This window comes from Stylophora pistillata, chromosome 2 (assembly GCF_964205215.1).
Source record: "Stylophora pistillata chromosome 2, jaStyPist1.2, whole genome shotgun sequence".
Classification (NCBI taxonomy): Eukaryota; Metazoa; Cnidaria; class Anthozoa; order Scleractinia; family Pocilloporidae; genus Stylophora; species Stylophora pistillata.
Window position 1 is genome coordinate 15505362 of NC_142520.1, and position 24860 is coordinate 15530221.

The 24860-nt window shown below is 36.9% G+C and overlaps 1 protein-coding gene across 1 annotated transcript; it reads right to left on the bottom strand.

The window, feature by feature from the left end:
- LOC148737330 (uncharacterized) lies at positions 1-23149 on the bottom strand. Its single transcript, XM_088749293.1, has 18 exons — positions 23097-23149; positions 20898-20969; positions 20463-20534; positions 20014-20085; positions 19279-19350; positions 16299-17295; positions 15848-15932; positions 15198-15257; positions 14976-15056; positions 13477-13730; positions 12678-12945; positions 2939-2995; positions 2501-2560; positions 2063-2107; positions 1821-1886; positions 1279-1353; positions 1030-1101; positions 1-104 (listed from the first exon to the last, which is right to left on the bottom strand). The coding sequence occupies exons 1-18, from the start codon at positions 23147-23149 to the stop codon at positions 1-3; spliced, it is 2565 nt and encodes an 854-aa protein (XP_088605419.1).
- Between the last annotated feature and the right edge of the window lie 1711 nt (positions 23150-24860).

Sequence of the window (24860 nt, forward strand, 5' to 3'; positions counted from 1 at the left end):
TCACAGACACTGTACGTGATGATTACTAGAAATACTTTTTTTCTCCCCGGTGAATTCTTTTTCTCCCCGGTGAATTCCTTTCTCCAGCCCTGACGGTCTCTTTACTGATAAAAAGAAGAAAAGCACATTGATAAACGATAGCAAAACATATCTAATTAGTTGGTTACTTGATCTACCGATCAGACAATCAGAAGGTCGGCAATCCGTTTGGGCTGTCTGTTCCAGGCAGGCAGCCAAAAAAATGGGTCAGGCGATTGCCCTGCCAACTGGTTTAGCGTACAGTCAGGCAGACAATCCGGCAAAAGTTCAGGCAAAAACTAAACCTGATAGTCACAACAGCAGTTAGATAGACAGCTCGGTCAGCCTCACAGTCATTAGCCCAATAAGTTGATGTAGTCTTACGGCTTTCCAGTCTTTCCAAACTTTTAACAGTTTGATGAGATATGGATCAAAACACAACCTTTTCATGAGCTTTGTTTCCGCACCCCGTCAGTCGGTGGTTTCAATATTAAAACAAACATAATAAACATTTACCTTGGCTCGTTTACAGAGAGCTAAAGCCTGGTATCAAACACTTTTTCTTCACCTTGTTACAAAAAGAGATAGGAATATGTACAAATTAAGTTACCATGTTATGAGTCTACTAATTCAAACACAATGCTCACCTGTCTGTGTTGAAATGTCTTAAAAATTGAGGTACACCATGTCATAACCATTTTTTGGATTTAATGAGATGTACCACGTGGCAGCTATGTATTATATATCCGAGCAAATATCTGTAAAGCTATAAATGTTATAAAAAGTAGGTCAGCTCCACAAATTCAAATGTGACAATGTTGAATTTCAGTACTTCAAGACAGTTTCTGGCCCTTCACTGTGACGACGCATAATAATTCTCAAGTGTTCTGTTTTGTGCTTTCAATTCAGGGACTTCTTTTTTCGACTTTCTTCAGGCGATAAGTTGGACTGATTATAATTCACGATATAACTGCTTTGAGTGTACATTGACTGATTTATTAGGAATTTTACCCTGATCTGCAATCTCCATGTCAGGCTCAAGCCCCTTCTCTTCTTGTTCAACTTTATTGGCTTCATAAAGTTCTGTATTTGACAAAAAAAGGACACTAGTACTCAGTCTTTCAATCTTGTCTCTTACCTGAACTTATTAAAGAATCACTGATTTTTCCAGTGACTAGAAAGATGAAAGATATGCTTCCACAGCTGATTTTAGTACATTAACCTCTGAAGTGACCAATAAAAAGCTTTCCTGTCATTTACCTTTCTCAATAGGTACTGGAGTTTCATCACTCTCCACTTTCTCCTCAGATTCGCCAGCTGTGGGATAACAAAGTTCTGAATTACAAAAAAAAGTATAAGTACCATTTAAAACCCTGCCCCTCTATTAAGCCATTAAATTTGCCCAGTCTTCCGTTAATTCCATAAGAAATAATGATCTTAAGGTAGTAGCAATCTTATAATACGAATATTAAAAAAAAAAACCGAGGAGGAACTGTAACTTTATTTCAAGTGATAGAATCTATTTACAATGGAATTTATAGCTCTTTATATTTTCATATGTCGAAAATAACTAAATTTCAAATGTAAATACATTAGTAATAGGTTGCTAAGGAAGATCTCAAAACAAAATGTATTTAAAAATCTGCTGACTCTGATTGAAATAAGTAGAATAAATAGATAGAATATTAAAAATAATAATAATAATAATAATAATAGTAATAATTATAAACTTCAACAGTACGCAGAAATGAATTAAAGTTATGTTAAACAATGTACAGTTCCTAAGAAATAAAAGTTTTTACCTTCCTCAGTTAGCTCTTCAGTGTCAGGAGTGTCTTCACTTTCCACTTTCTCTTCAGATCCCCTGGCTGAAATATTAATGATAATAATAATAATAATAATATATTCATATCAATAATAGTGGCAATAATTGCAATAATAGAAATGATCATAATCATAACTATAATTATAACACGCTTGAATTGTATGCAGAAATATATTAATATTAAGCAGGGTACACTTCCTAAAAAAACGTCATATTTACCTTCCTCACTTAGCTCTTCAGTGTCAGGCTTTTTTTCTCCTTGACCTGAAGAAATACATGTTAAACAAATTGAACTCAACGATTGATGTTTAGTTTAATACTTACAATTTACGAAGTGATCGAGATTTTAGGAAGATTAATGCTTATTCGAGAACGTAGAAACAGTCAGAGATAAACTTTGACCATCTTTTAAAGCCTTTGCTGGAGGGTCACTAATTTACCCAATCATCATTGTCTCTGTTTCTCGTGTACTGAATGAGTGCCTTAAACTCTTGAGTGACAAATAATATCAATATTATTAATAATAGTAATAATAATAATAAAGCTAATAGTAATAATTATAATTATAATGATAATAATAAGCTTGAATTGCATGCGTAAGTAAACTAAAGTTATGCTAAGCAATGTACATTTCCTTGAAAAAAACCTCATATTTACCTTCCTCAGTTAGCTCTTCAGTGTCAGGATTTTTTCCTCCTTCTTGACCTCCAGAAATACCTGAGCAAATTATACTAACCCATTGATGTTTGTTCGACCACGTGATCGAAATTTTGGAAACATAACTGATTATTCGAGAGCGTTGAAACGGTCACAGGTAAATTCTAGGACCTCTTAAAGCATTTGCTATGGGGCCACCAATTTACCCGGTCACCACTATCTCTGTTGCGTCAAGGTATATGTAAGTGCATATGCAAGGCCTACCCGTAGATTCTCTTGATAAAAGATACATGAGTGTTCAGTCACTCAGTCGTGTTTTTATCTAAGAATTTTAAGACCTCTTTTTTTCAGTTTCTACCAAATCTGAAATATTCTATAGCAACTCATATAGAGCCTTGATATCTTGATTGACCAAGTAAAAACGATTTTCTTCTTTACCTTTGCAGCTTTGCCCTAGAATCTCTTGACTCTCCAGTTGCTCCTCAGATTTTCCTGCTGTGTGATAACAAAGTTATTGGTTTAAATGAAGTATGAGCACTCTGAGAGTGACGTATAGAATACAATTATAATGTAACCTTCATAGTCATTGTACAGGCTAACACTATTGCCGTCAAATAGATAAGGTGGTTTTTACTGTAAATATTAAAGTAAGGTGATTGGCTCACTGAAACCGGCCACAGTTGCTGTATCGACGCATAGATCCAAAATGACTGATACGAAGCTGGGTGGGCTAACTTTCAGTCAGACTTTTTTTAATAACTTTAAATTGAATGTATCTTAACATTATCAAAAGCTAGATAATGTGCTCACTGAAATCGAACCAATTGCTGTATATATTTTACTTTTGTATCAATGTACACCAACGATAAGTCTCCTCCATTAAAAAGGGTTCCCGTAGGCACCTTAACCTTCAATCACTTATCATCAGTTCCGTAGATCTGCTATAACTATATCAATATAGAGGATTGCAGTCCGGAAATTATTGCATCGCTCTCACAATAGCAACATAACTTGGAAGGATAGTCAACACCTCCTGGTAATGATTTTTTACAGCAACGTGGAGGGTAAGTGGATATTTTGTTCAAAAAGCTGTAGTTTGGATTTCAAATGCGAGACAGTCGAGTTTGCGCGTGCATGTGTATACTTTCGACCAACTGACGGCTCCGTCAAATCTGTGCATTTTATCTTACTTTAAAACTGAATTAAATCGCACTGACTAATTTCTCCGAAAGGTCCTTCGAAGATCGAAAGAACTACAATTTGCCTTCCAAAAGCCAGATTTCCGGTCAATTATTCTGTTTAGTTCACAGTTAAATAACGTGTTCATTTTGACCTATTTTTAATCTAGTCGGATCATGTCTACTAACGGCCGTCCCGGTCGACATATCGGCCGACTATCGGTCGACTGTCGACCGACTATCGGCCGACTATCGGTCCACATATCGACCGACAGTTGACCGATAGTCGACCGATATATCGGTCATTTATCGGCCGATATGTCGACCGATGTGTAGCGATCAACTATTGGTCTTGTATCGGCCCAGTATCGGCCAAGTATCGGTCAAGTATCGGTCAAGTATCGGTCAAGTATCGGTCAAGTTTCGTTTAAGTGTCGGTAAAGTATCGATTAAATTACTGATCATATCGAAGATCATGTGTACAAAAGGCATAGAAAACAAACTTCAAATGCACCCTGTAAATCTAAATTGATGTTTATTGGCTCCTCGTATAATTTGAACAATAAGAATACCGAACAATCCGTTGTGGTAAACAACATACCCGTTTCACGAACTTAAACATAAATGCGTGGGAGTTCAGATAGATGAAAAACTGAGCTGGGAAAGTCATATTGATATGATTTGTATGAAGGCCAGTGCGGGTATTGAAGTTATGATATGCATTTCAACATGGGAGTTTTCAGTTGGTAGAATATCCATTAATTTTTTAGTATGGATTTTTTAAGAGAGTTCTTGGATGAATTTTTGAGGCTAGTTGGTATCCCATTACAGGTTTTAACGCCAACAGGTGAAAAAGCCTTATTTCTAACATCAAGCGCAGATTTTTTTTTAGTATAAAAATGCTCTCACATTGATGAAGGCGTGCCGTAAGAGTGAACGCTGGAAATTCTCGAAAACAAATTCGAAATATTACTTGGTGCAGACGTAGCATTGACTTCGTACATTAAATTAGCAATTTTATCATAATACTGTAATTCTAGTGGAATAAGTTTTCCTTCCAAAAATACTGAAAGGGTATTGCATGCTCCCTTACTGGGGCAAAGTGAATAAGACGGAGTAAGCGTTTTTGTAAGACAAGAAGACCATTTAACAAGGTCTTAGAAGCAGTTCCCCAAGAAGTTAATCCATACGTTATAAAAGGTGCAATGAGGGATTTATAAATATCAAGAAGAGTTCGATTAGGAACGAAATGTTTTAGCCTCGCAATTAGACCGACAGTTTTACTTACTTTTAGGGTATAGATATGGTTTTTCCAACTTAGACTAGACTTTAGTTCATAATAGTTGAACTCTTAAGATTATAGACCAACGACATTATTAATCTGCAACTAAAGTAGAACGACAACCCTCATATATCACTGATTGTTTTAGTCCAGCAACTTAACTTAGCGTATTTCTCAATTCTCAATTCCTAAATTCTGTTTTACGTTACTAGTAAGACTAGATAGTTTTAAAACTATCACCTCTTTGTTAAAAGCCGAGCATGCCGCCTGTGTTTTCACCGGAAGACTAAAGTAGAACGGCAACCCTCAAACATCACTGATTTTTGTTAGTCCAGCAATTTAACTTAGCGTTATTCTAATTCCTTAGAAGTTTTTTGGCAAAATCCATTTTTACTTCGTTTTTTTAACGTTACTAGTAAAACTATCTAGTGAAACTAGATATTTTTAAAACTATCAACCATTTGTTGAAAGCCGAGCGCGCCGCCAGTGTTCTCGCTGCAAGACCCACTTGTATCCAGAAAAGGGCGCTGGCTGTTATTTTCCGAGTGATAGACTACAGCGATGCTTTAGTCAGCACTAAACTACCAAGCATTGAACGTTACAATGAAAATATTTGTAAGAAGACCCTTAATTCTATTTTAAATGACAAGAGTAACTGGTTAAGAAATCTTTTACCCTCAGCCCATAAGTCGTCTTACCATCTAAGAGGATGCAGGCGTTTCGAAACACCAATGTGGAAAACATATAGGTTCAGGGACATATTTTTAATGAGATCTTGTATTGAGCATGATGTTATATAAATATAGCTTTATAATTTTAATGATAAGTTTTATCATTTTACAGTACTCAATTTCACTTTTAGGCCTATTATTATTCTTACAGTAGTCATACTATTAGATATTCTGTTACAATTTTTGGAAATACGCAATTCAGCCCCTTAGGGGGCTCCCGTGTATGTATTTGTGAAATAAACCTTTATCCAAAAATAAACCTTTACCCCATAGTGAAGGGCATTTTCCCCTTTGGGTACCCCTGTGTGAACAGCGCCCTCGTGAGCGACTTCCCAACCTCTCTCCCCTGGTGCTGCTTATTCGAGACGCCGATAATTTTGCGACGATTTCAATTCCATCTTCGCCGAGTCTCGGCACAGTTCCTTCAGCACAACAAACAACAAAGTTTAAGTTTGTTTAAGCTTGTGAGGTCGAATTTAACCCACAAAATATGTACATTATGCAAAACAGCTTTTTTCTTAATTGGTCAATCATCATCAATCATTTTCATGCCTCGTGACCTAACTGGCCAGTATCAAACGTTAAATTAATCCACGAAAGTTCTATTCCTAATTTTGCAGAACGTTCCCTCGATAATTTGCAACGAACTATTCTTCGATGTAAAGACCTTTTACTACACCGTAAAATACTGACTTGTGTTAAGACCTAATAAAATGCTTTTGCCCTACATACATTAATTTTTTTCTAGCTAACCAATTAGCGTTTTGAATTTCTCTCCCGCTTCCCACCCGTTCCTCTTCCGCCTCCCGTACCCTCCCCGCCCCGCATTTTCATGAGCTCCTCCCCCCCCCCACTATTCACCGGCATGTAATTAGAAAAACTTAATAAATCTGTTTCTCCCAAGAAGTCCAGAATGCTGACCTATCTTATTTGTACAGATGTGTACCCTTTAGTTTTATATCAAATAACAACTTGTTTCAAATATTAGGCTATTGAGGTTCTTATGCAGAGGGGTTTAAACGTTTTATTTCATGTGCTTCTTGGTATAGTTTGCACCACATAACAAATTACTCAATTTTTATAATATGTGCATCCTATAATAAATGCGTTATTAACAGATTATTTGTTGTTAGGTTTTAAAGAAAAGTACACCGAAAAGAAAACCTTTGAATGTGTGCCAAGAAAATGTTTAAGATAACTTTGTTGTGAGAAATTTTGGTTTGTTGTTGCTGTTCTTTAGGCTTTGAATGTAGATGATTATGAAAATAGAATGCTATGCAGTAAGGTTGTTGCAACTTTTTCAAAATAAGAACGAGTAACCAAATATTACTCCTTTTATCCAACATCCACTTTTAAATTGTAAAAAAAAAACATATTTATATTATGCTGTAATAAAATTAATGATTGAATGCCGAGCATCAATGTGAATCAGTCATTATCGTAATCACCATTATCATAATTAGTTTTACTTGCAGGAAAGTAGAAAGTCGAATGGGGGACGGGACGAGATTGAGGAATATTTCATAAGTCCAAGTATTTTGTTTTTAGCTAATTTTTGGGAAAAAAAAAGGAAAAAAAAAATCCTGGAAGAAAAATAAGTTGAAACAAGAATGTTACTTCACTACCCTTTTAGCGCGAAAGTAATTCCAGGTTTCAATTCATGTTCCTCCTTAAAAAATGGTGCCTTTTTAAAGATCAAAGGAGAGATAGTCACTTACGCTTTTGATGAAATGAATGCACTCAAAACCCATCTCCAAATTTGAGTTTTAGAATGTAATTTTCTTTTCGGATGAGAAATTGCAGTAACAGGTGTATATCTTGTAGTAACCGGTATATATCTTGTAGTAACCGGTATATATCTTGTAGTAACCGGTATATATCTTGTACATCGTCTATTGGGGAGGACAGTACCAATGGTTTTAAAACAATTGCAAACAGAAGCGGAAGTCGTGCAGCACCTAAAATTTTTGGTGCACCTAAAATTCGCGTCTAAACCTCTCGAACGCGGAGTAACAGATATATCCCTTCTTTATCGCGCAGAGCCTCCTACCATTCTCCCTCCAAAGAAATGTGAGCGCGATCTCTCTTCTCTCTCGTCAGCCTCCTTGTGATGCAATTAAGGTCGCTGTGGATGAGACTGTCTACAGCCATTTCCAGAAGAGATGTTGTACTAAAGCATAAAAACGACAATACCTATGCAATGGGTATTTTATTTTGAGGGCGAAGGACAGGTCGTAAGACGCGAATGAATGTAAATGACAACTCGAAGATATACCCTACCGATAAAAAAGCAATTGTAAGAACATATCACGCAACACCCCAAAGAGAGGGTTATGAAATCCATGCTGAATACGTTTTTATTTTAAGGAGGCTTCAACAGATCTTTTTACCGCACGGTTAGTTCCTCGACAGAAAAACTCTACTGTTTAAATAGTTCTGAGACATAAAGACTCTACTGTCTTTATTATTCCCCACTGAATTTTCTTCCGCCCGCCAGTGGAAAACTAGTCAAAACCCACTAAATGCAGATCAATCAAATATTTATTCATGCGTACAACCTGTCACAAATGTCAATAATTCGCAACCTTACATTTGCTAAATAATACGTTCTACCTGTCAGAATTAAAAATTCACTGCTTTTCCGATCTGCCTAACTTCGCTGCCGTCAAACCATTCAAAAGTTTTCACGGATGAGTACTATCCATCCGGGTATTTTCCACGAACGGGTACTAACCATCCGGGTATTTTCCGCGGACGGGTACTATATATATCTTATTAGACGTTTTGTTGTATAGTATCGCTGAGTATTTTTACGAGTTGTGCTGTATTTTTTTAATAATTTTTTTTTAAATTTTTTTTTTATTAATTTTTTTTTTATTTTTTAATTTTTTTTTTAAATATAGACTGGTGAGCAGCACTTCTGCGAACAATAGTCGTAAAACTTCTTTTGTTTTCTGACGCGTTTCGTCTAACTGTCGTAGACTTCTTCAGGGAGTTTTACAAGTATAACTAAACGTCTGTATTTACAAGCCAAAGCTACAGGAGCCTATGACCGTAAAGGCTTGGCCGGATTTACGAAGTGAAACAGGCGAAGTTGTGAAAAATTTGTGAAAAATTTAACACGTGTAAGCTAAGGTGAGAAATATATTTTGGGGGCCACGGTTTTAGCTAAAACCGTGGCCCCCAAAAACTTACTTATATAGATTAGCTATTGTTACAGTTTTCATGCAACACACAGTACAATATAAGTCTGGCAGAATATTACTGATAACCTTCTTAATACGGGCATGACTGCAGTTGAACGTAGTCTTAAAGACAAGAGTCCTGCTTGGCCGAGATTTATGTTTAGGCGGCCGGGAGATCCAAGTCTCCCTCTCGTAGTAACGCACACCGTGAAACAGCGGCAGTATAAACTTAAAAAGGATAGGCTCTAAGTCGCAGTCGCTTCCAAAACGGTTTTAGCTACCGTGGCTCCCAAAACATATTTCTCACCTTGTCTTACACGTGTTAAATTTTTCACAACTTTTTCACAACTTCGCCTGTTCCTGTTCGTAAGTCCGGCCAAGCCTTTACGGTCATCGGCCCCTGTAAATTTGGCTTATAAATACAGGTGTTTAGTTATAGTTGTAAAACTCCCTGAGGAAGTCTACGACAGTTAGACAAAACGGGTAGGAAAATAAAAGTTTTAAAACTACTGTTCACAGAAGTGCTTCTCACTAGTCTATGTTTAAAACTTTAAAAAAAAAAAAAAATTAAAACAATACAATGAGTAAAAATACTTAGCAATACTGCACAACAAAACGTCTAATAAGTTATTTATTATCCAACACGCCAAACTGTTATTTCAGAGCGGGCGAATTTCGTGGATATTTATTTACGGAGAGTGCATGACAGAAGTATGCGAAGCGAAACGGAATTGGCGCGTTGTCGTGTTGCTGTTACTATTTTCTTCAATAAATGCAGACATTTCCAGGTCGTCTAGCTGTTTTTCTTCCTTAGATTCATCTAACAAACTTGGCTGTATCTTTGCCAGCCATTCTGACTCTTTGTCGTCGGAAATATGATTCAAATTGTCGGCCATTTTTTTTCCTAACTACAATTCAACTCTTCACTTGCGCGATGCGAGAAAACCTGTTTAACCGGTACTCTAGAGTACAAATACCGCGTGATATTTGTACTCGTCAATGGCGTTATTTGTACTTTTTGAAGTGTAGTTGGATAATAAGGGCCGACAGTGTCTCTCCACGGATGAACACTAGCGCGTCACGTGATCAATTTAAACCAATAAGAATCGGAGAAATTTTAGCGGTGAACTATAAGGGCTGATAGTGTCTCTCCACGGATGAACACTATTGCGTCACCTGATCAATTTAAACCAATAAGAATCGGAGAAAATTCAATGGTGACCTATAAAGGTCTGATAGTTACCCCTTGGAAATTTGATGTTCTTAAAACCAGCATATTTGGCCTCGAACCTTCGCTTCTTGGGAATATGTTTGTTTTAAGAACATCAAATTTGCGCGGGTCAACTATGAGCCGAAAGTTCCTAGATAGAAACACTCTATTGTTGAAATAGATTTAGCCAAGCCTAAAAGCGGACCTCGCATTATTTTTACCATACGTTTCAAGGGCACAACGCCTCGCCTTATATACTGGGGAAATGTATTTGCTGTAACTACTTTGTGTGTGTGTATTCTTCTTTCTTTACGGATTTGTGTGCGTGTGCCTAGTTGCCTTTTTTGTTATTTTAGGTTTTTTTTTAATTCCTGTTTTATATGTAAAAGTAAAAAAAATGCTTTAAATAAATTTATCAAAAAGAAAAAAAAGAAAAAGAGCAATCAGAGCCGAAACTGGTCAAAAAGGAGGATGGTGAAGTGGAAACCACATGAAAAAGGTCGCTCGGTAGGTTTTAATTGGATAACTCTGAGTGCTACGGTTTGTTTCGCATTGGATTTTATCTTTAATAAAATGAAATGAATGAGAACTTTCCTAAACAACTCACTGGAAGATGAAAAGGAAAATGAAATCATTGTTGGATCCAGGATTGTGAACATTGACATTTTTATGAAAGGAAAATAGAGAAGTGCAAGTGGTTACCTTAAATATAAACATATTGTTTAAGTGAACAGAGATCAAGAAAGTGTAGGCGAGATTTAATTCACAGACGGCAGAATCAGAAGAAAATATTTATCTCAAACTTGTGAGAAAGATTGTTCATACTTCTCTAAAAAAACTGTATATTACAGCTAACAAAGTGAAACTTGCATTTTTTAAGAAAGAATATATTGCTAATGAAGCAATTGTAAAAACAGAACAAGCAACACCCCGAAGCAAGGGTTACGTAACCCATGGGAAATATATTACTTTATTGTAAGGCCTTGGAATTCGCTGAAGGAGGCGACACGCGCAAAGAGAAATTTAAATTGGATTCCAAATGCAGATACAAATTTACATCCTAAGTATGAGGTAGTCGTATTATTTATTAGAAGTTTACATCTTTTATCAAAGGAGAGCCCCCTCCCTCAGGGGGATGAGTATTGGTCAAGTGTCGGTCAAATATCGGTGCTGTATCGGTCAAGTATCGGTCATGTATCAGTCATGTATCGGGCGAGTATCGGTCGAGTATCGATGGTGTAAGAATGTATCGATCAACACGGCTAGCGACCGACTTTCGGTTGCTAGTCGGCCGACTATCGGTTGCCAGTCGGCCGACTACCATCCGACTATCGATCGACTACCGGCCGAGTATCGACCGACTATCGGTTGATATATCGGCCGAATATCGATCGCTGTATCGGTCAAGCATCGGTCATGTATCGGTCAAGTATCGGTCATGTATCGGTCAGGTATCGGTCATGTATCGGTCGAGTATCGGTCATGTATCGGTCGAGTATCGGTCGAGTATCGATAGTGTAAGAATGTATCGGTCGACACGGCTAGCGACCGACTATCGGTTGCGAGTCGGTCGACTACCAGCCGACTATCGATCGAGTACCGGCCGACTATTGACCGACTATCGGTCGATATATTGGCCGACTATCGGTCGACATATCGACCGATAGTCGGCCGATACATCGACCGACCGTTAGTAGACATGATCCATCTAGTCAGAAGAAGGACGGATGGATTCGATTAGATTGTGTATACAAGGAATCAAGAATTGCTGTCAATCTAAATCATAATGTAGTTGCTTTTCAAGACTTGGTACTTTTTATCGGTCCAAGGGTTTTCGTTGGTGCGCGATACTCCGAGACTCGTCTGAAATTTTGAGCTACTAAAATGGAATTTTGGCGTTATTATCGATTTTCTCGAAAATAAATCGACATTCAGCCAAAGGAGGGATTCAGTGGTTTGTTTCACTGTAAGGTCCGCCGAACTTGAGGATATGAGTCGAATCGATTTTTTGGCCGCTGCCACGATATTTCGAAAATGTTCCATTTTCGGCCGCATTTGCTCTTTAAGGATAAAAAATCAAATGACTCATCAGCAATAAGTATAAACCTACATAAAGAAGAAATAAAATCTCCTTTTATGAGGCTGATTTGTTCAAAGTTTATAGCAAAAACGACGTACGTTTTGGTTTGTTTTGACACGCGCCGAAGTAAATATGCCGGTTAGCTGCACTCGTTCCGAATTGTAATGATGATTTTGCAACCAAATATTTTCACAAGACATTGCACTGTTAAAATTCACAATATGAAGGGCAAAGCTTGTACACTCATAGAAAATTAGTCAATAGCCCACTAGGAGCCCGTAATGTCATTTTCTTTGTAAGCTCCTAGTACTATCCTTAAGTTCCACTGAGAAACTTAATGAAGCGCTTCCAACGTGGCTATGTGACGTCACATTGGCAGTGACCATTTGACGGCGACTTATACCAGAGAATAAAAGAGTCACCTCCTCCCTCCTAGGTGATATAGATGACTACAAAAATTATCATTATAAACCCACACCTAATTTACTATGTGTAATGTAAAGAATTGTACCTTGTGTGGTATGAAGGCTGATATAGTGTACTTCATGGATGTGTCCCAACACAAGTGTCCTGCTTTTTTCAACAGGACATTGTGGCCGTAAAATGACATCATGAGCAGGGGAAAGACTGCTGACCACATGAATGCAAGTTTTGTAGCAGTTTGCGGCGGCATATAGAATAACATGGTCACCCCAAGCGCCATCTTGTTCCATGTACGTTAAGTAATCAGCCCATGATTGATGTCCATGGACGAAGTGAAACAAATCTGTCTCATCCGGCTGTTAGAGTAGTGAAATAGTGAACAAAACTTAGAGTGTAAAGTTAATGGTACAATGGACCAAGTTGAGTACGTTGGAAGGAGTCATCGTATGAGTAAATAAACAACGAGATACTAAATAACAGTAAGTGCGGATAATAACCAATCAGAGTAACGAACATAAGGATCTACATTGGATTTAGCGGTCTCAACTCCGGCATTTTCCCTTTTGAAACATCGAATATCTGGTGTCCACCTTATCCAGAGTCAAGGTTATCCAATTAGTATTGACCTATCTGGGGGAGATTCAAGTGCAAAGCACTTTTAAAAACCTTGGGTTGCCTGCGTTCTTCATAGGATAAAGCCCTTATTACAAGGAGGTCTAAATTCATCCGGGACCCGGACATGGTCTCTACTAAAAATCTTGAACCACACAGCGTTTTTTTACGGGCAATCCAGAAATATTAAACAACTATTCTTCGAAATAAAAGTGAATAGGGGTAAGTATTTACTGAGGCGAGTGGTTAACATAGAGTATAAGACGTCAACTTACTAGTTCAGGGTTTTTTCTGAGGTACTGGGCCAATATTTGTCTTAATTCGCCATGTTTGATTTTGATTCCCAAAGCAATTTCCAGTTGATCTGATAAAGCATAGAACATACAATTTCCTGATCCTTCATTGTCAACAATTCTGAAGCCCTTGTCTGAAGCAATTTTCTTCAACTCAAGTTTAAGGTCTGTCTTTTTATTCACACTCCTTGCCTCGAGTTGCATCTGCTGAAGCTGAGCAATTAATTCAACCGAACCTAAGTGGACAAAAGGATGAATACCATTACTATCGATGGAGCAAATAGTTATTTTTTAGTTAGACCTATTTATCATTTAATAAGTTCGAAAACTTGAAACATTGAATGGTTATTGTCAATACCTCAAACTAGATCTGTGCCATATGGATAACGAGGATAAATTCCTCAGACAATAAAAGGTAGATGTTACTTATCTAAAGGGATGATAACACCAAATCTCTTCCCAACCATGTCATATGAGGAAACCAAAGCTTAATCTTTACCTTTTAAAAGTGCACATACGTAATATATCAGAGCAAAAAAAAATCCTATGGTTTCAATCTAGATATATCAATATTTTCAAGACCTACCGTTTCATAGATTAATGAATTCTAATAGGAATTATTGAGTTCAGAGCTTTCCCATTTCATTGTCCACTTTAATAAGTGTGAAATGACTTATCAGTGTAAATAAGTATACAAATAATTTGGATTTATTATCTAACTACACCTAGACGAGTACAAATAACACCATAGACGAGTAAAAATATCGCGCGGTATGTGTACTCGTCTATTGTAGTACCGGTTAAACAAGCTTTCTCGCATCGCGCAAGCGAAGAATTGGATTGTAGTTACGAAAAAAAAAAAAGGAAGTGGCGGACAATTTGAATCATATTTCCGACGAAGAAGAGTCAGAATTACTGGCAGATATAGGTCCAAGTTCATTAGATCAATCGAACGAAGAAAAACAGCCTGACGACCAGAAAATTTCCTCATTTTATGAGGAAAATAAAAACTGCGACACAACAACGGGCCAATTCTGTTCCGCTTCGCATACTTCTGTCACGCACTCCCCGTAAATAAAATCCGTGAGATTCGTCGCACAGAAATAACAGTTTGGCGTGTTGGATAATAAATAACTTATTAGGCGTTTTGTTGTGTAGTATCGCTGAGTATTTTTACGTGTTATTTGCATTTTGACTCGCCCTACGGGGTCGTCAAAATACGGCACAACTCGTAAAAATACTCAACGATACCACACAACAAAACATCTAATAAGATATATATATCGACAAAGTTGAAATGGTAAATTGGCCACCGTAACGATTACAAAAGCTGACGTTTCGAGCGTTAGCCCTTCGTCGGAGCGAATAGAAGAATTGTGGGTTGTGTGTACTTTTAAAGGCAGAAAATGGAGCTACGTTATTGGTGGGAGCATGGCAACAAGAAAAACACGAATAAATAAGTATACAGATGGAGTACAGACCTGGTTGTGGAGCAGGCAGTTTAGGGGCTTCTACTTCTGGGATCTCGTTGTGTTTTATTTCATGCATTATAATCCGTTCTCCTATGAGGATAAAAGTGCAACAAAAAAATAGGACTACGAAAGGGAAGAAAAGAAACGAAAGAGATTTATAACATGCAGAACCCTGCCAAAAAGGGGAGAAAGCTTTTTATATTTAATTACACTGGAAATACTCATATTTACCTTTGTTAGCGCCTTCATCTTCATTTCCCAACTGTCTCTGCTGATCTTTTCCTGCTTCTTCTGTGCCATGAAAAAACAATAAATTTGTAGTGAACTTCTCAAACCGGAGAAAAAAACTAATGTCGAGCTTTTCCAAATATTGATTTTGAAAAATAATGCGAAAGAGCCGATTTGTATCTTCGCCTTTGAACCTTGAGACAGAAGTTAATCTATTTATATTTTAAGAATAGTTTAGAAATTTCCGCTCATATTTATAATTCCAGCAAGTTTACAAGTTGAATCCCGTTAGTTCAATATTCCTAACAACTATCTTTAAAGATATCAGCGTCCATAAATTGAAATTAAATCATGATTTCAAATCGCGTGGTTGCCCCTATTGAATTTATTCATTAAGTCCTTTGTCCCCAACTCTACCTTTGAATTTAAAGCCACTCCTTTGACTGATTTCTTCCTACCTACTTCTACTGTGACACTTTATGATCTTAATAATAATAATAATCCTGTTTTCACATTTTGCTTTTTACACCTTTGTGGCTTCAATTATTTACCTTTTTATTGGAAACAATGTCTCTTCTACCATTTCAAACCTATTTCACCTTTATCCCCTTTCAAAACCTTATAGTATAAGTAAATGAAACATAAAACTGAACCTTTTTCATTTTGTCCATTGCAGCGAAAAATAGATTGAACATTGGCCCACAGCTTCCTCAGTTTTGGTTTCAACACAGCTTGCACCTATACATTAGAAATTTATCCGCTTGTTAGTGAAAAATGGACTCCGTGGGTATGATCAAACGTCAAAAAGAAAACAACAACAACAAAAAAAGGCTGTGAGATCATTTACTGTATTTTTATATGTTACCCTTTTGTCTCCATTTCGGGTTATTTTGCAAAAAAAAGCAATCCTCGAATTAAAATTGATGGTTTTAGAGTATTTCTTGTCCGTCATGAAAAAAAAAAGAGACCGTCGTCGAAGTAAAACTATCGCCAACAACTCTGGGGACCATCTATCGGTTTTTGTCTCAATTAATTATCTTGCAGCGTGTCTGTGGAGCTAAAAATTAAAGTTTATCCTATTTCAAAGAAAGAGAAAAATGTTACCTGTGGAGTAGAAAGGGTATACAGCAGCGGGTTGATAGCTGAATTGATCGGCAGGGCGAACACTGCAATCCACACCGCCAGATCACCAGGTGGATCAAACGTTTTCTCGACGTGCGACTTGATACCAATAGCAATTATGGGTATCCAACACAAGAAATCGGTAAGAATAATAAAGAAGACTCTCTTGGCAAGTTCCCTTTCTCTTTTGGCCTGTGCACTTTGTGCTCTTGCTCGTATTTCACGAACAGTTCCATGAGCACCGAGCCGTCTGCTTGAAGACCACGATTTCAACAAGATGGTAACATAAGCCACCATAGTGAAGATGAACAGAGAAAAATTTAGCATGATAAAGATAGAAGTGGAGTATTCCCAGCCTTCTTGTAATTGCGGGGAAAGTTGCAGGGGCAGGCACACAACGTTCTTGCCATAATACCAGTCACCAAAGTATTGCATTCCAGACAAGGGAAGGAATGCCATAATGCCTCCCACCAGCCAGATCACTGCGCACATTACACGAGTCTGCCTCGGTGTAATTTTTGCAAACGTGTAAGGAAACACAATGTTATTGAGCCTGTCCCATGCAATCAGAGAAATCATCATAACTGACACCTCACTTGAAAGGACAGACATGGCGCCATTGAAATGGCAAAACCAACCGGTGCGCCACTTATAGTCGTGCATGTAGTATTCCCCTGACCATTGTAGGTCTTTTATACCAATAATGATAAGGTAAATACCCATGATGCCATCTGATATACCAAGATTCACCAACATGATAGACTGGACCACATTGCTATCAGGGAAAAAATACTGCCACCCAACTACAAACAGAGAGCCAAACAACGACAGCAGGCCGACAGCCCAAAGACTTCTCCTTGGAGCAAGATTGCGGAACATGGATTGACAGCTTGCAAAGTTGTCATTGAAGGAATATTCGCAATCGGCATTCTCTTTGAAAAGATCAAGGTGACAGCACATCAGATTAGTGTCCAGAGTTCTGGAATTTGAGAAAAGAAAAGGAAATTTTAAAAGGTGCATCGCTAGAACATTGAGAACGAAATTATATAGATATAAAAAAAAATCGGCAAAACAGTGATTTTTACAAGCTTAGACAAAGATGATTGATAAGAAAGTAATTTCTTTCTTTTTCATTGATTGAATAATAATAAGAAAGCCTCACAAAGTTTGTTTGAAGCACTTGCGTTTGAAATCTAACTATAGCATATCATTTCCAATATTGAAATTCGAAGTGCTGGGGAACGTTTTCATGAATCCAATGTCACTGGTGATCTGAACTATAAAAGGCTGAGCTGGGACAAAATAATTGAAATGATAACAACACGATGCATGTCAAAGTAAGAGACGTTAAAGTTTAAAGTTGTTATTAGTCTACTGTAGTAAAGTTGTATGCAAGTTGCAGCGCCTCATGTCAAAATTTGACAATCCTTTTACTATTATTTTTTTAATGAAAAATGCTTTCGATAAACATATACAGCCAAAAACTAACGATAAAAGCCCGACGTTCCGGCGACATCTTGGCGCCATTGTCCAGAAAAACTAAATTAGATATGCGATTTCAAGAGTAACTAAGAATCCAGAGTCACTTATTTGCATAGGTCAGCCAAGACCTTTGAGCGAATTGAGTCCGAATGTGCGTTCAAACACGGTCGTAGTTGTTTTATGAGTAATATCTCATTAACGAGACAATCAAACTTGTTAGGGAATTTTTTCAACACCTTAAAACAATTGTGAAAGTCATCCGGAATCCTACCCGCCGAGTGGTGTTTGCAGTGGTAGATTTTAACGCAATGAAGACTGGTCAGCGATCCTTAAGTTTAGGAAAGTTTTAAAAATGAGGTCCACAAGTTGCAAGGGAAACCTCAGTTTAGAGAACAAATACTACAGTCGTTCGCACTCCTCAGTGAAGTAAGACCATGACGAGAACAGGCGATATGCGCGATCGAGGATAGTTGTCAAAAGGCCGCGCGTGGACCTATTATCAACATGACTATGGTAATGGAGGAGCAGACTGCCGTTTGTTGGTTTCATGAACACTTTAGTTTCACTGTGGGGCGCTTGGTTTAGGAGTCGAATACCGAGAAAGGGGAGCATTCCATCATTTTCGACCTCCATAGTGAATTTGATGGCGGGGTGGGTGTGGTTGAGGGTGTTGAGGAGGTCCCTTGCTGTAGAAAAATCAGGCATCACAGTCTTCATTGCGGTTAAAATCTACGACTGCAAACACCACTCGGCTTGCCAGACCCTCTATTAAAGACCAGGAATCAACTAACATAGTTAAGACACAGTTAAAAGATCTCAGTGTGAAACTCCAGACCATTGTCCAACCAGTGTTTATGAACCGCAAGATTGCCCAGGAGTTTCCGACAAGCGAACCAAAGCCTAATGCTTATTGATCAATGATGCGTTGTGTATAACTTCAAATGTGACCAGTGCGATGCTGGTTATGTCGGACACATCCGTGGCCATCTCTTCGTACGCGTTGATGGATATAGAGGAAAGACCTCGTCAGTGCGCAAACACTATGACTGTAGACACGCGGGCAGGATTCCAGATGACTTTCACAATTGTTTTAAGGTGTTGAAAAATTTCCATAACAAGTCTGATTGTCTCTTTAATGAGATGTTACCCATTAAAAAACTACGACTGTGTTTGAACGTACAATCAGACTCAGTTCGCGCCAAGGTCTTTGGCTGACCTTTGCAAATTAGTGACTCTGGATTAGAGTTAGGGTTAGGGTTTAGAATTCTTATTAGTTATTCTTGAAATCGCATATTTAATTTAGTTTTCCTTGACAATGACGCCAACATGTCGCCGAAACGTCGGAATTTTATCGTTAGTTTTTGGCTGTATATATATATATATTTTTTTATTATTACTTTTTTCCAAGACAATTCATACAGCATTCGCCTCAAACATCCTTTTTAAATCATTGAGTAAAATGATAACATTGGAATCTTACACTCTGATAATGTGCGGAAAATAATCGAAAAATCCTTTGGGCAGCTCAGCCATTAGGTTGTAATGCATGAACCTGCAATTTCGAGTAGAAAGTGAAAAGTACCTTAGATTATGATGTATAAAATGTTCCATTATCTCATTTTCCCAAATAACTATTTACAAGCCTTCCCTCTGACTGCAGAAAAACTGAAAGTGAATCCACTTCAATACTCTAAATAAAATTCACACCGACATCTCATCCGATTGCAAAACATGCGACTTTATTTACCATGACAAAGATCAGTCATTTACAATGAACTTACAAAAATCGCAGTTCATTGGCATGCTTAAAAGTCGTCCTGCTCACGTCTTGTATCTTATTACCGAAGATGTTGCTGTAAAAATGAATAACAGAACTATTTACAAACAGAAGGTAAACGCTGTTTGATTCCTTAAAAATTCACATAGAGTGGCCTTTAAAGCTAAAAAGTACTCAGCTATGTTTGTTAGCGTTTTTGAAAATATTCACTTTGGTCATTAAAAGCATGTGTTACTAAAAAGGTTACCTTTTTTAGCTCAAAAAAAAATTATCAGCAAAAATTACATTGTCGAGCATTGCAATTTTTTTTAACACGCCTGTTCTACTTCAGGTTAACATTTCGAAATCAAGATTCCATATTTGAAATGTTTCTGCTACATACATTCCATCTCCTTAGAAAACTCTAGACATTTTTTGTACGTGATCGGCTGTACTTACAGGGACTTGAGTTTGTTAAGGCCCTTGAAAAGTTTGTCAGGTAAGACCTCAATTCTGTTCTCCGAGAGATATCTTAAACAGGTGAAAAGGAATTTTCTAAATTAATATACAACTGAAACATTGTAATAAGGCATGGCACATTTCAATTCACCGTAATAATTAACATTAAATATTATCACACTCTTTGCAAATATCTATCTGATGGCAAATATTCTAATAGATTTATTATACTAGCCGTCACTGATAGAGGATTCTAACTCCATTCCCTTATGAGGTGTTTCCTGTTATGGCTCCGAATATATGTTACCAACTAATATCTGTAGACAGTCTCACTGCAACTTTTATTTACCGTGCTTTTAAAATGCAGTTCAATGGGCTCGTTCTGGATTGTTTTGTAAATACAAAAGATCACCTTGGAAAATTAACGTGTCGGTTCTAAATATACTTACAAATCGTACAATTTCCCCAAGCCCTGGAACTGATCTTCATGAAGCATCTCAATTTTGTTATAGTCCATTTTCCTGAAGAAAGCACCGTGCAAAGTTTAGACTGAAAGACGCACATGTAACCGTGGATTGATATCCTCAACTCTGCTTAGAGCTTTCTTCTAAATCTACTACAGGGAATTTTTTTAGTGAATTAGCAGCCAGTTTTGATGTTTAAAATTCAGGGTGAAACATCTCCAAGGCAACAAGTTCTAAGCTTCTCTCTCTCTCTTAAAAAAAAGTTATGATAAGACAAAACGTTCTTAACTGATGAAAAAAAATGTACAAATGTAAATTTTCATAACTGGAAGCTGATCTATTTACCACTCGTTGTTATTTGCAAGACAATCCGTCGAAGTAATTTTCAATTTCTTAAAGAAAACAGAAAACCTCACTTACAGCATTTCTACTTCTGTAATGTTTTTGAAGATGTATGGCGGTAGATTTCCAAGTTGATTATTTGACAAATCCCTGAATAAAAAACAAAACAAAACAGGGTTGAAAATCTATAATTGTGAGATATCACCATTCATTCGCAGAATAAAAATCATTTACGGCTTCTGAAGAACAACTGCACCTCAACTTCAATTACCAAACACAGCTACATGATATGGCATTGTGTAAATTCATCTAAAAAGTTTCGCAAATGTTTTCTTAAAAATTTTCAAGACATCGAGACAATTAAAAGTACGCTTACTTTTTATCCTTAGTTTTTGCTAATCATTATGACGAATAAAGATCCTCGAGCAATTGGTCTTCCTTGATCCTATATTACTTTCGTTATAGTTTTCTAGCTCTTTAATTAGCGAGCTTGTGTTTAAAATTTATAAAAAAAAAACACCGTGGTGTGTCTGTAACAAGGAATTAACATTTGGAAATTTTGATTTAGAAACATTTGTCAGACCTATCAATTTTACCATGTCTCAGTTAACTGAATATGGCGCACAGCTTTGACAGTCGGGGTCTTAGAAAGTTCGGATTACCTCTTTTCATAAGATTTTATTTTATTCATTTTACTCACAGAAGTGTCAGCTTCGAGAGGCTGTCAAAAATTCCTTCTGGAAGATTATCCAATTTGCTATTTGACAAATAGCTGATTGGAAAGGCAAAGGAACAAATTGAGTCTTGATTTACCCTGTTATTTGTAACTAATAATTCAAAATACATACAGACGCTTGTCATTAAATTAAAAGTGATCAAATGCAAAGAGCTGAAGGTAATCATTCATGTGCAAACAATATGCGTATTCTAGTGAAGAGGATGGAACAGGTATTGTGATACATTCGTCTTAGCTAGGTCACGATTTTTTCTAAACGAAACAAGCACCTGAGAACTTAAAACAGCTTACAATACTCATGAGCTGCCTTGTTTTCGAACAGAGATGACAATAAAAGCTAAAAATCATTCCTTTAGCTCAGCTATCAAGCTAATTACTGTAAAAGGCGTTTGCATGTAACTTACAGTTGTTTCAGACTTTTTAGATCTTGGAATAATTTGGGAGGCAACTCAGTGAAATTGTTGTTTTGCAACCATCTGTGTTGAAAAAGAGAAAGTGATGTGGTTTTATTAAGAAGCTTACAAAATGACTATTTCTCTGGTTGTATGTGTGTGATAAAATATTAATTACAAGTTTCACTAGCAACCTATTTGGCTTTTTTGTTGCTGGTAAAAGGAATCCCAGACAGATGGGATTCCTCTCCTCTGATGGATGATCAGAGGATGAACTGGGAAAGTCAACTGTATGTGAGGATAAACAGGCGTTAGCAAAATTAAAATCTTAAAATAGAATGTGTTAAGGTTAGTGATTATATCGAGGGTGCAACTTCTGTAACACAACACTCTTCGACTCGATAAAAGTTAAAGAAAAAAACACAAAGAAATTAAAATAATTTTTTTTTTCTGCATATAGAGATCCAGGGGAAATCATTGAAAACAATGGAATAAAATTAAAAAAAAAATGGTTAAAGAGGAACAAAACCAACAACTAAAAGCTAATAGGAGGGAGTGAACGGTTGTACTGTTATGATGATTATGTTTCTAACCACACGTTACAAAACAATGCAATTCGACTCAATGCAATGCAAAGCAGGCGATCAAGTCGTTAAAATTTACTCAATGAGAAGGAGGCCGAAGTAGAAATTTTTGATCTCGAAATCTTGACGTAAGGACCGAGTGGAGCGGGTTGTGTCATGTGATAAGATAAAATTGAGCAGTTCAATTTCCACATACTGATAATGGTTCTCAACCTGATACAATATAAAGATTTCATACTTAGTCTATCTCAGTTCTGAAATGCGGAGCACTTATTCGCTCCAGAATATATCTTGATCAAGCCTTTCGAGATAAATATTATTAACAAGGAGAGTCCCAGTCGAGTCAGAATTAAGAAACATCCGATAACTTTTATAATTTGAATAATTTCAAAATGTTGTTAGTTCTGTTTTTTATCTGTTTCCACATTATCGCTTGTGATGATTCACAAAAGAGATCTTAATACAGCGCGATTCAGCAATACAAAATGATAAACTGTCACCGTGAGAAATTTCGTTTTGGGGGGGCGAGGAATGCCTTTAAAAGAGTATTTTTAAATTTACTTACAGTTCCTCTAATCCAATCATGTCTTTGAAGGAATTTTCATTTAATCCTTTCATGTCATTGTCATTCAGGCGTCTGCGTTATTTATCATATACACTGATTAACATAATTAAGATAGTACTAAAGTGTATTTTCTTAGACAGGGGGATCACTGAAACTTTCCGGGCCCGTTGTCCTTGACAGATATTAGTGTTTTTACAATTAAGCATTAATCAAAAACTGATATCCGCCTCCTGAGTCAGGATCTGTCATAGGTAGAAACTTAATGAATACTCCTCAAACCACAACACACACACACACATACACACATATATACATATGTGTGTGTGTGTGTCTATTTATATACATATATAAATAGAATAAATGCTTGAAAAGAAAATTTGCCCTGAGCGGGATTGGAACCCACGTCCCCCTGTTACTAGTCAGGTGTGATGACCACTACACTATCAGGACAACCATGCTGGCAACACGGCAATCGAAGATGTGATTTACGTGATTTACGTGATTTACGTGACTTACGTGATTTATGTGATTTACGCGATTTATGTGATTTACGTGAATCGAAGATGTGATTTAAGTGATTTACGTAAGTCTTGAATTGCATTATCCAATGATCCAGTTTTTAATAAATATATATATATATAATATATATAAGTTCTATATATAAGTAAGTGTAAAACGATGAAACACGAAGCAATATATATTTATATATATATGTGCACTCTCGCATGGCAAGATGCCTGCACTTGGTGCCACAAGTGTAGCACCAAGGCAATGGTTTATTCCAGAGCTTGGCCCAGTATCTGCATTGCACTGATGAGACCCACATAGGTTGAAACAGTGTGCGCCCTGTCTGCAGTTATATATTTAACAAATGGTGGACGCCAAAGCGTGTACTATTGAGTTATGGATGCAAGCGGGAGGTTACTAAGCAAGAAAGAAGCGTAAGAGTCGCGCGAGGCGATAGCAACCACGAAATAGATCTGTAAGGATAAAGTGTAGTTGATTGACTTTTTTTCTGCTTATCACACGTTATACTCACTCTACTACATGTATCAAGCACTGTTTTACGCACATCAAGTTTAACCCTCTATATATTTAACAATTATTAGCCTCAGGTTCGGTGAATATCGTCGAATAGTCCCCTAGACGAAGTCAAGGGGATTATTCGACAATATTCACCGAACCTGAGGCGAATAATTGTTTTAGTATAATTTCAGCCCTGAACAACAGAGAAATTTTTAAAATCATCACATTTTAGTAACATTTATTAACATAATAAATTAATATTTTATATAAACCGCGTGGAGCGGTTTATATAGCGTCATATAAGGAACTGCTCGACTAATCCGATTGCTGGAAACTCCTTGCTAAGCTCTAAATATATATATATATATATATATATATATATATATATAAGTAATGTGGCACACGAGGACGGACAATTTCGAGCAAAGGAAGACATATACTCCAATAGATAAAAAACGTTTCGATCTGAGACCTTCATCAGTTGTAATACAATTAACTTACAAACTCCTTAAATATGTTTACGAAGAGGGCGTGATGACATGTATTAACAAAAACAGTAATTACTACGCGAAAAATTATCGCAATCTACAAGAAAAACAAGCATAGAAATTAAAAAATTGTCAGATCCACTAGAAATGTTAAGGAACCAGCGTTGAAATAAGGCGAGAATTGTACCAAAATTTCCAATCAAAGCTGAGACCTGGACCTATGATGCCCGCCCAGTAGGTCGCAATCAGA

Bases quoted from the DNA above. Each gene is read 5' to 3' on its own strand.
- LOC148737330 (XM_088749293.1), bottom strand. From the start codon at position 23,149: ATGAAAGGATTAAATGAAAATTCCTTCAAAGACATGATTGGATTAGAG. The intron at 15,933-16,298 runs GTAACATTTTTC...TCTAATGTATAG, and splicing joins ATACCCTTTCTACTCCACAG to GTGCAAGCTGTGTTGAAACC. The intron at 15,258-15,847 runs GTTCAGTTTTAT...TTCATGGCACAG, and splicing joins CAATGGACAAAATGAAAAAG to AAGAAGCAGGAAAAGATCAG.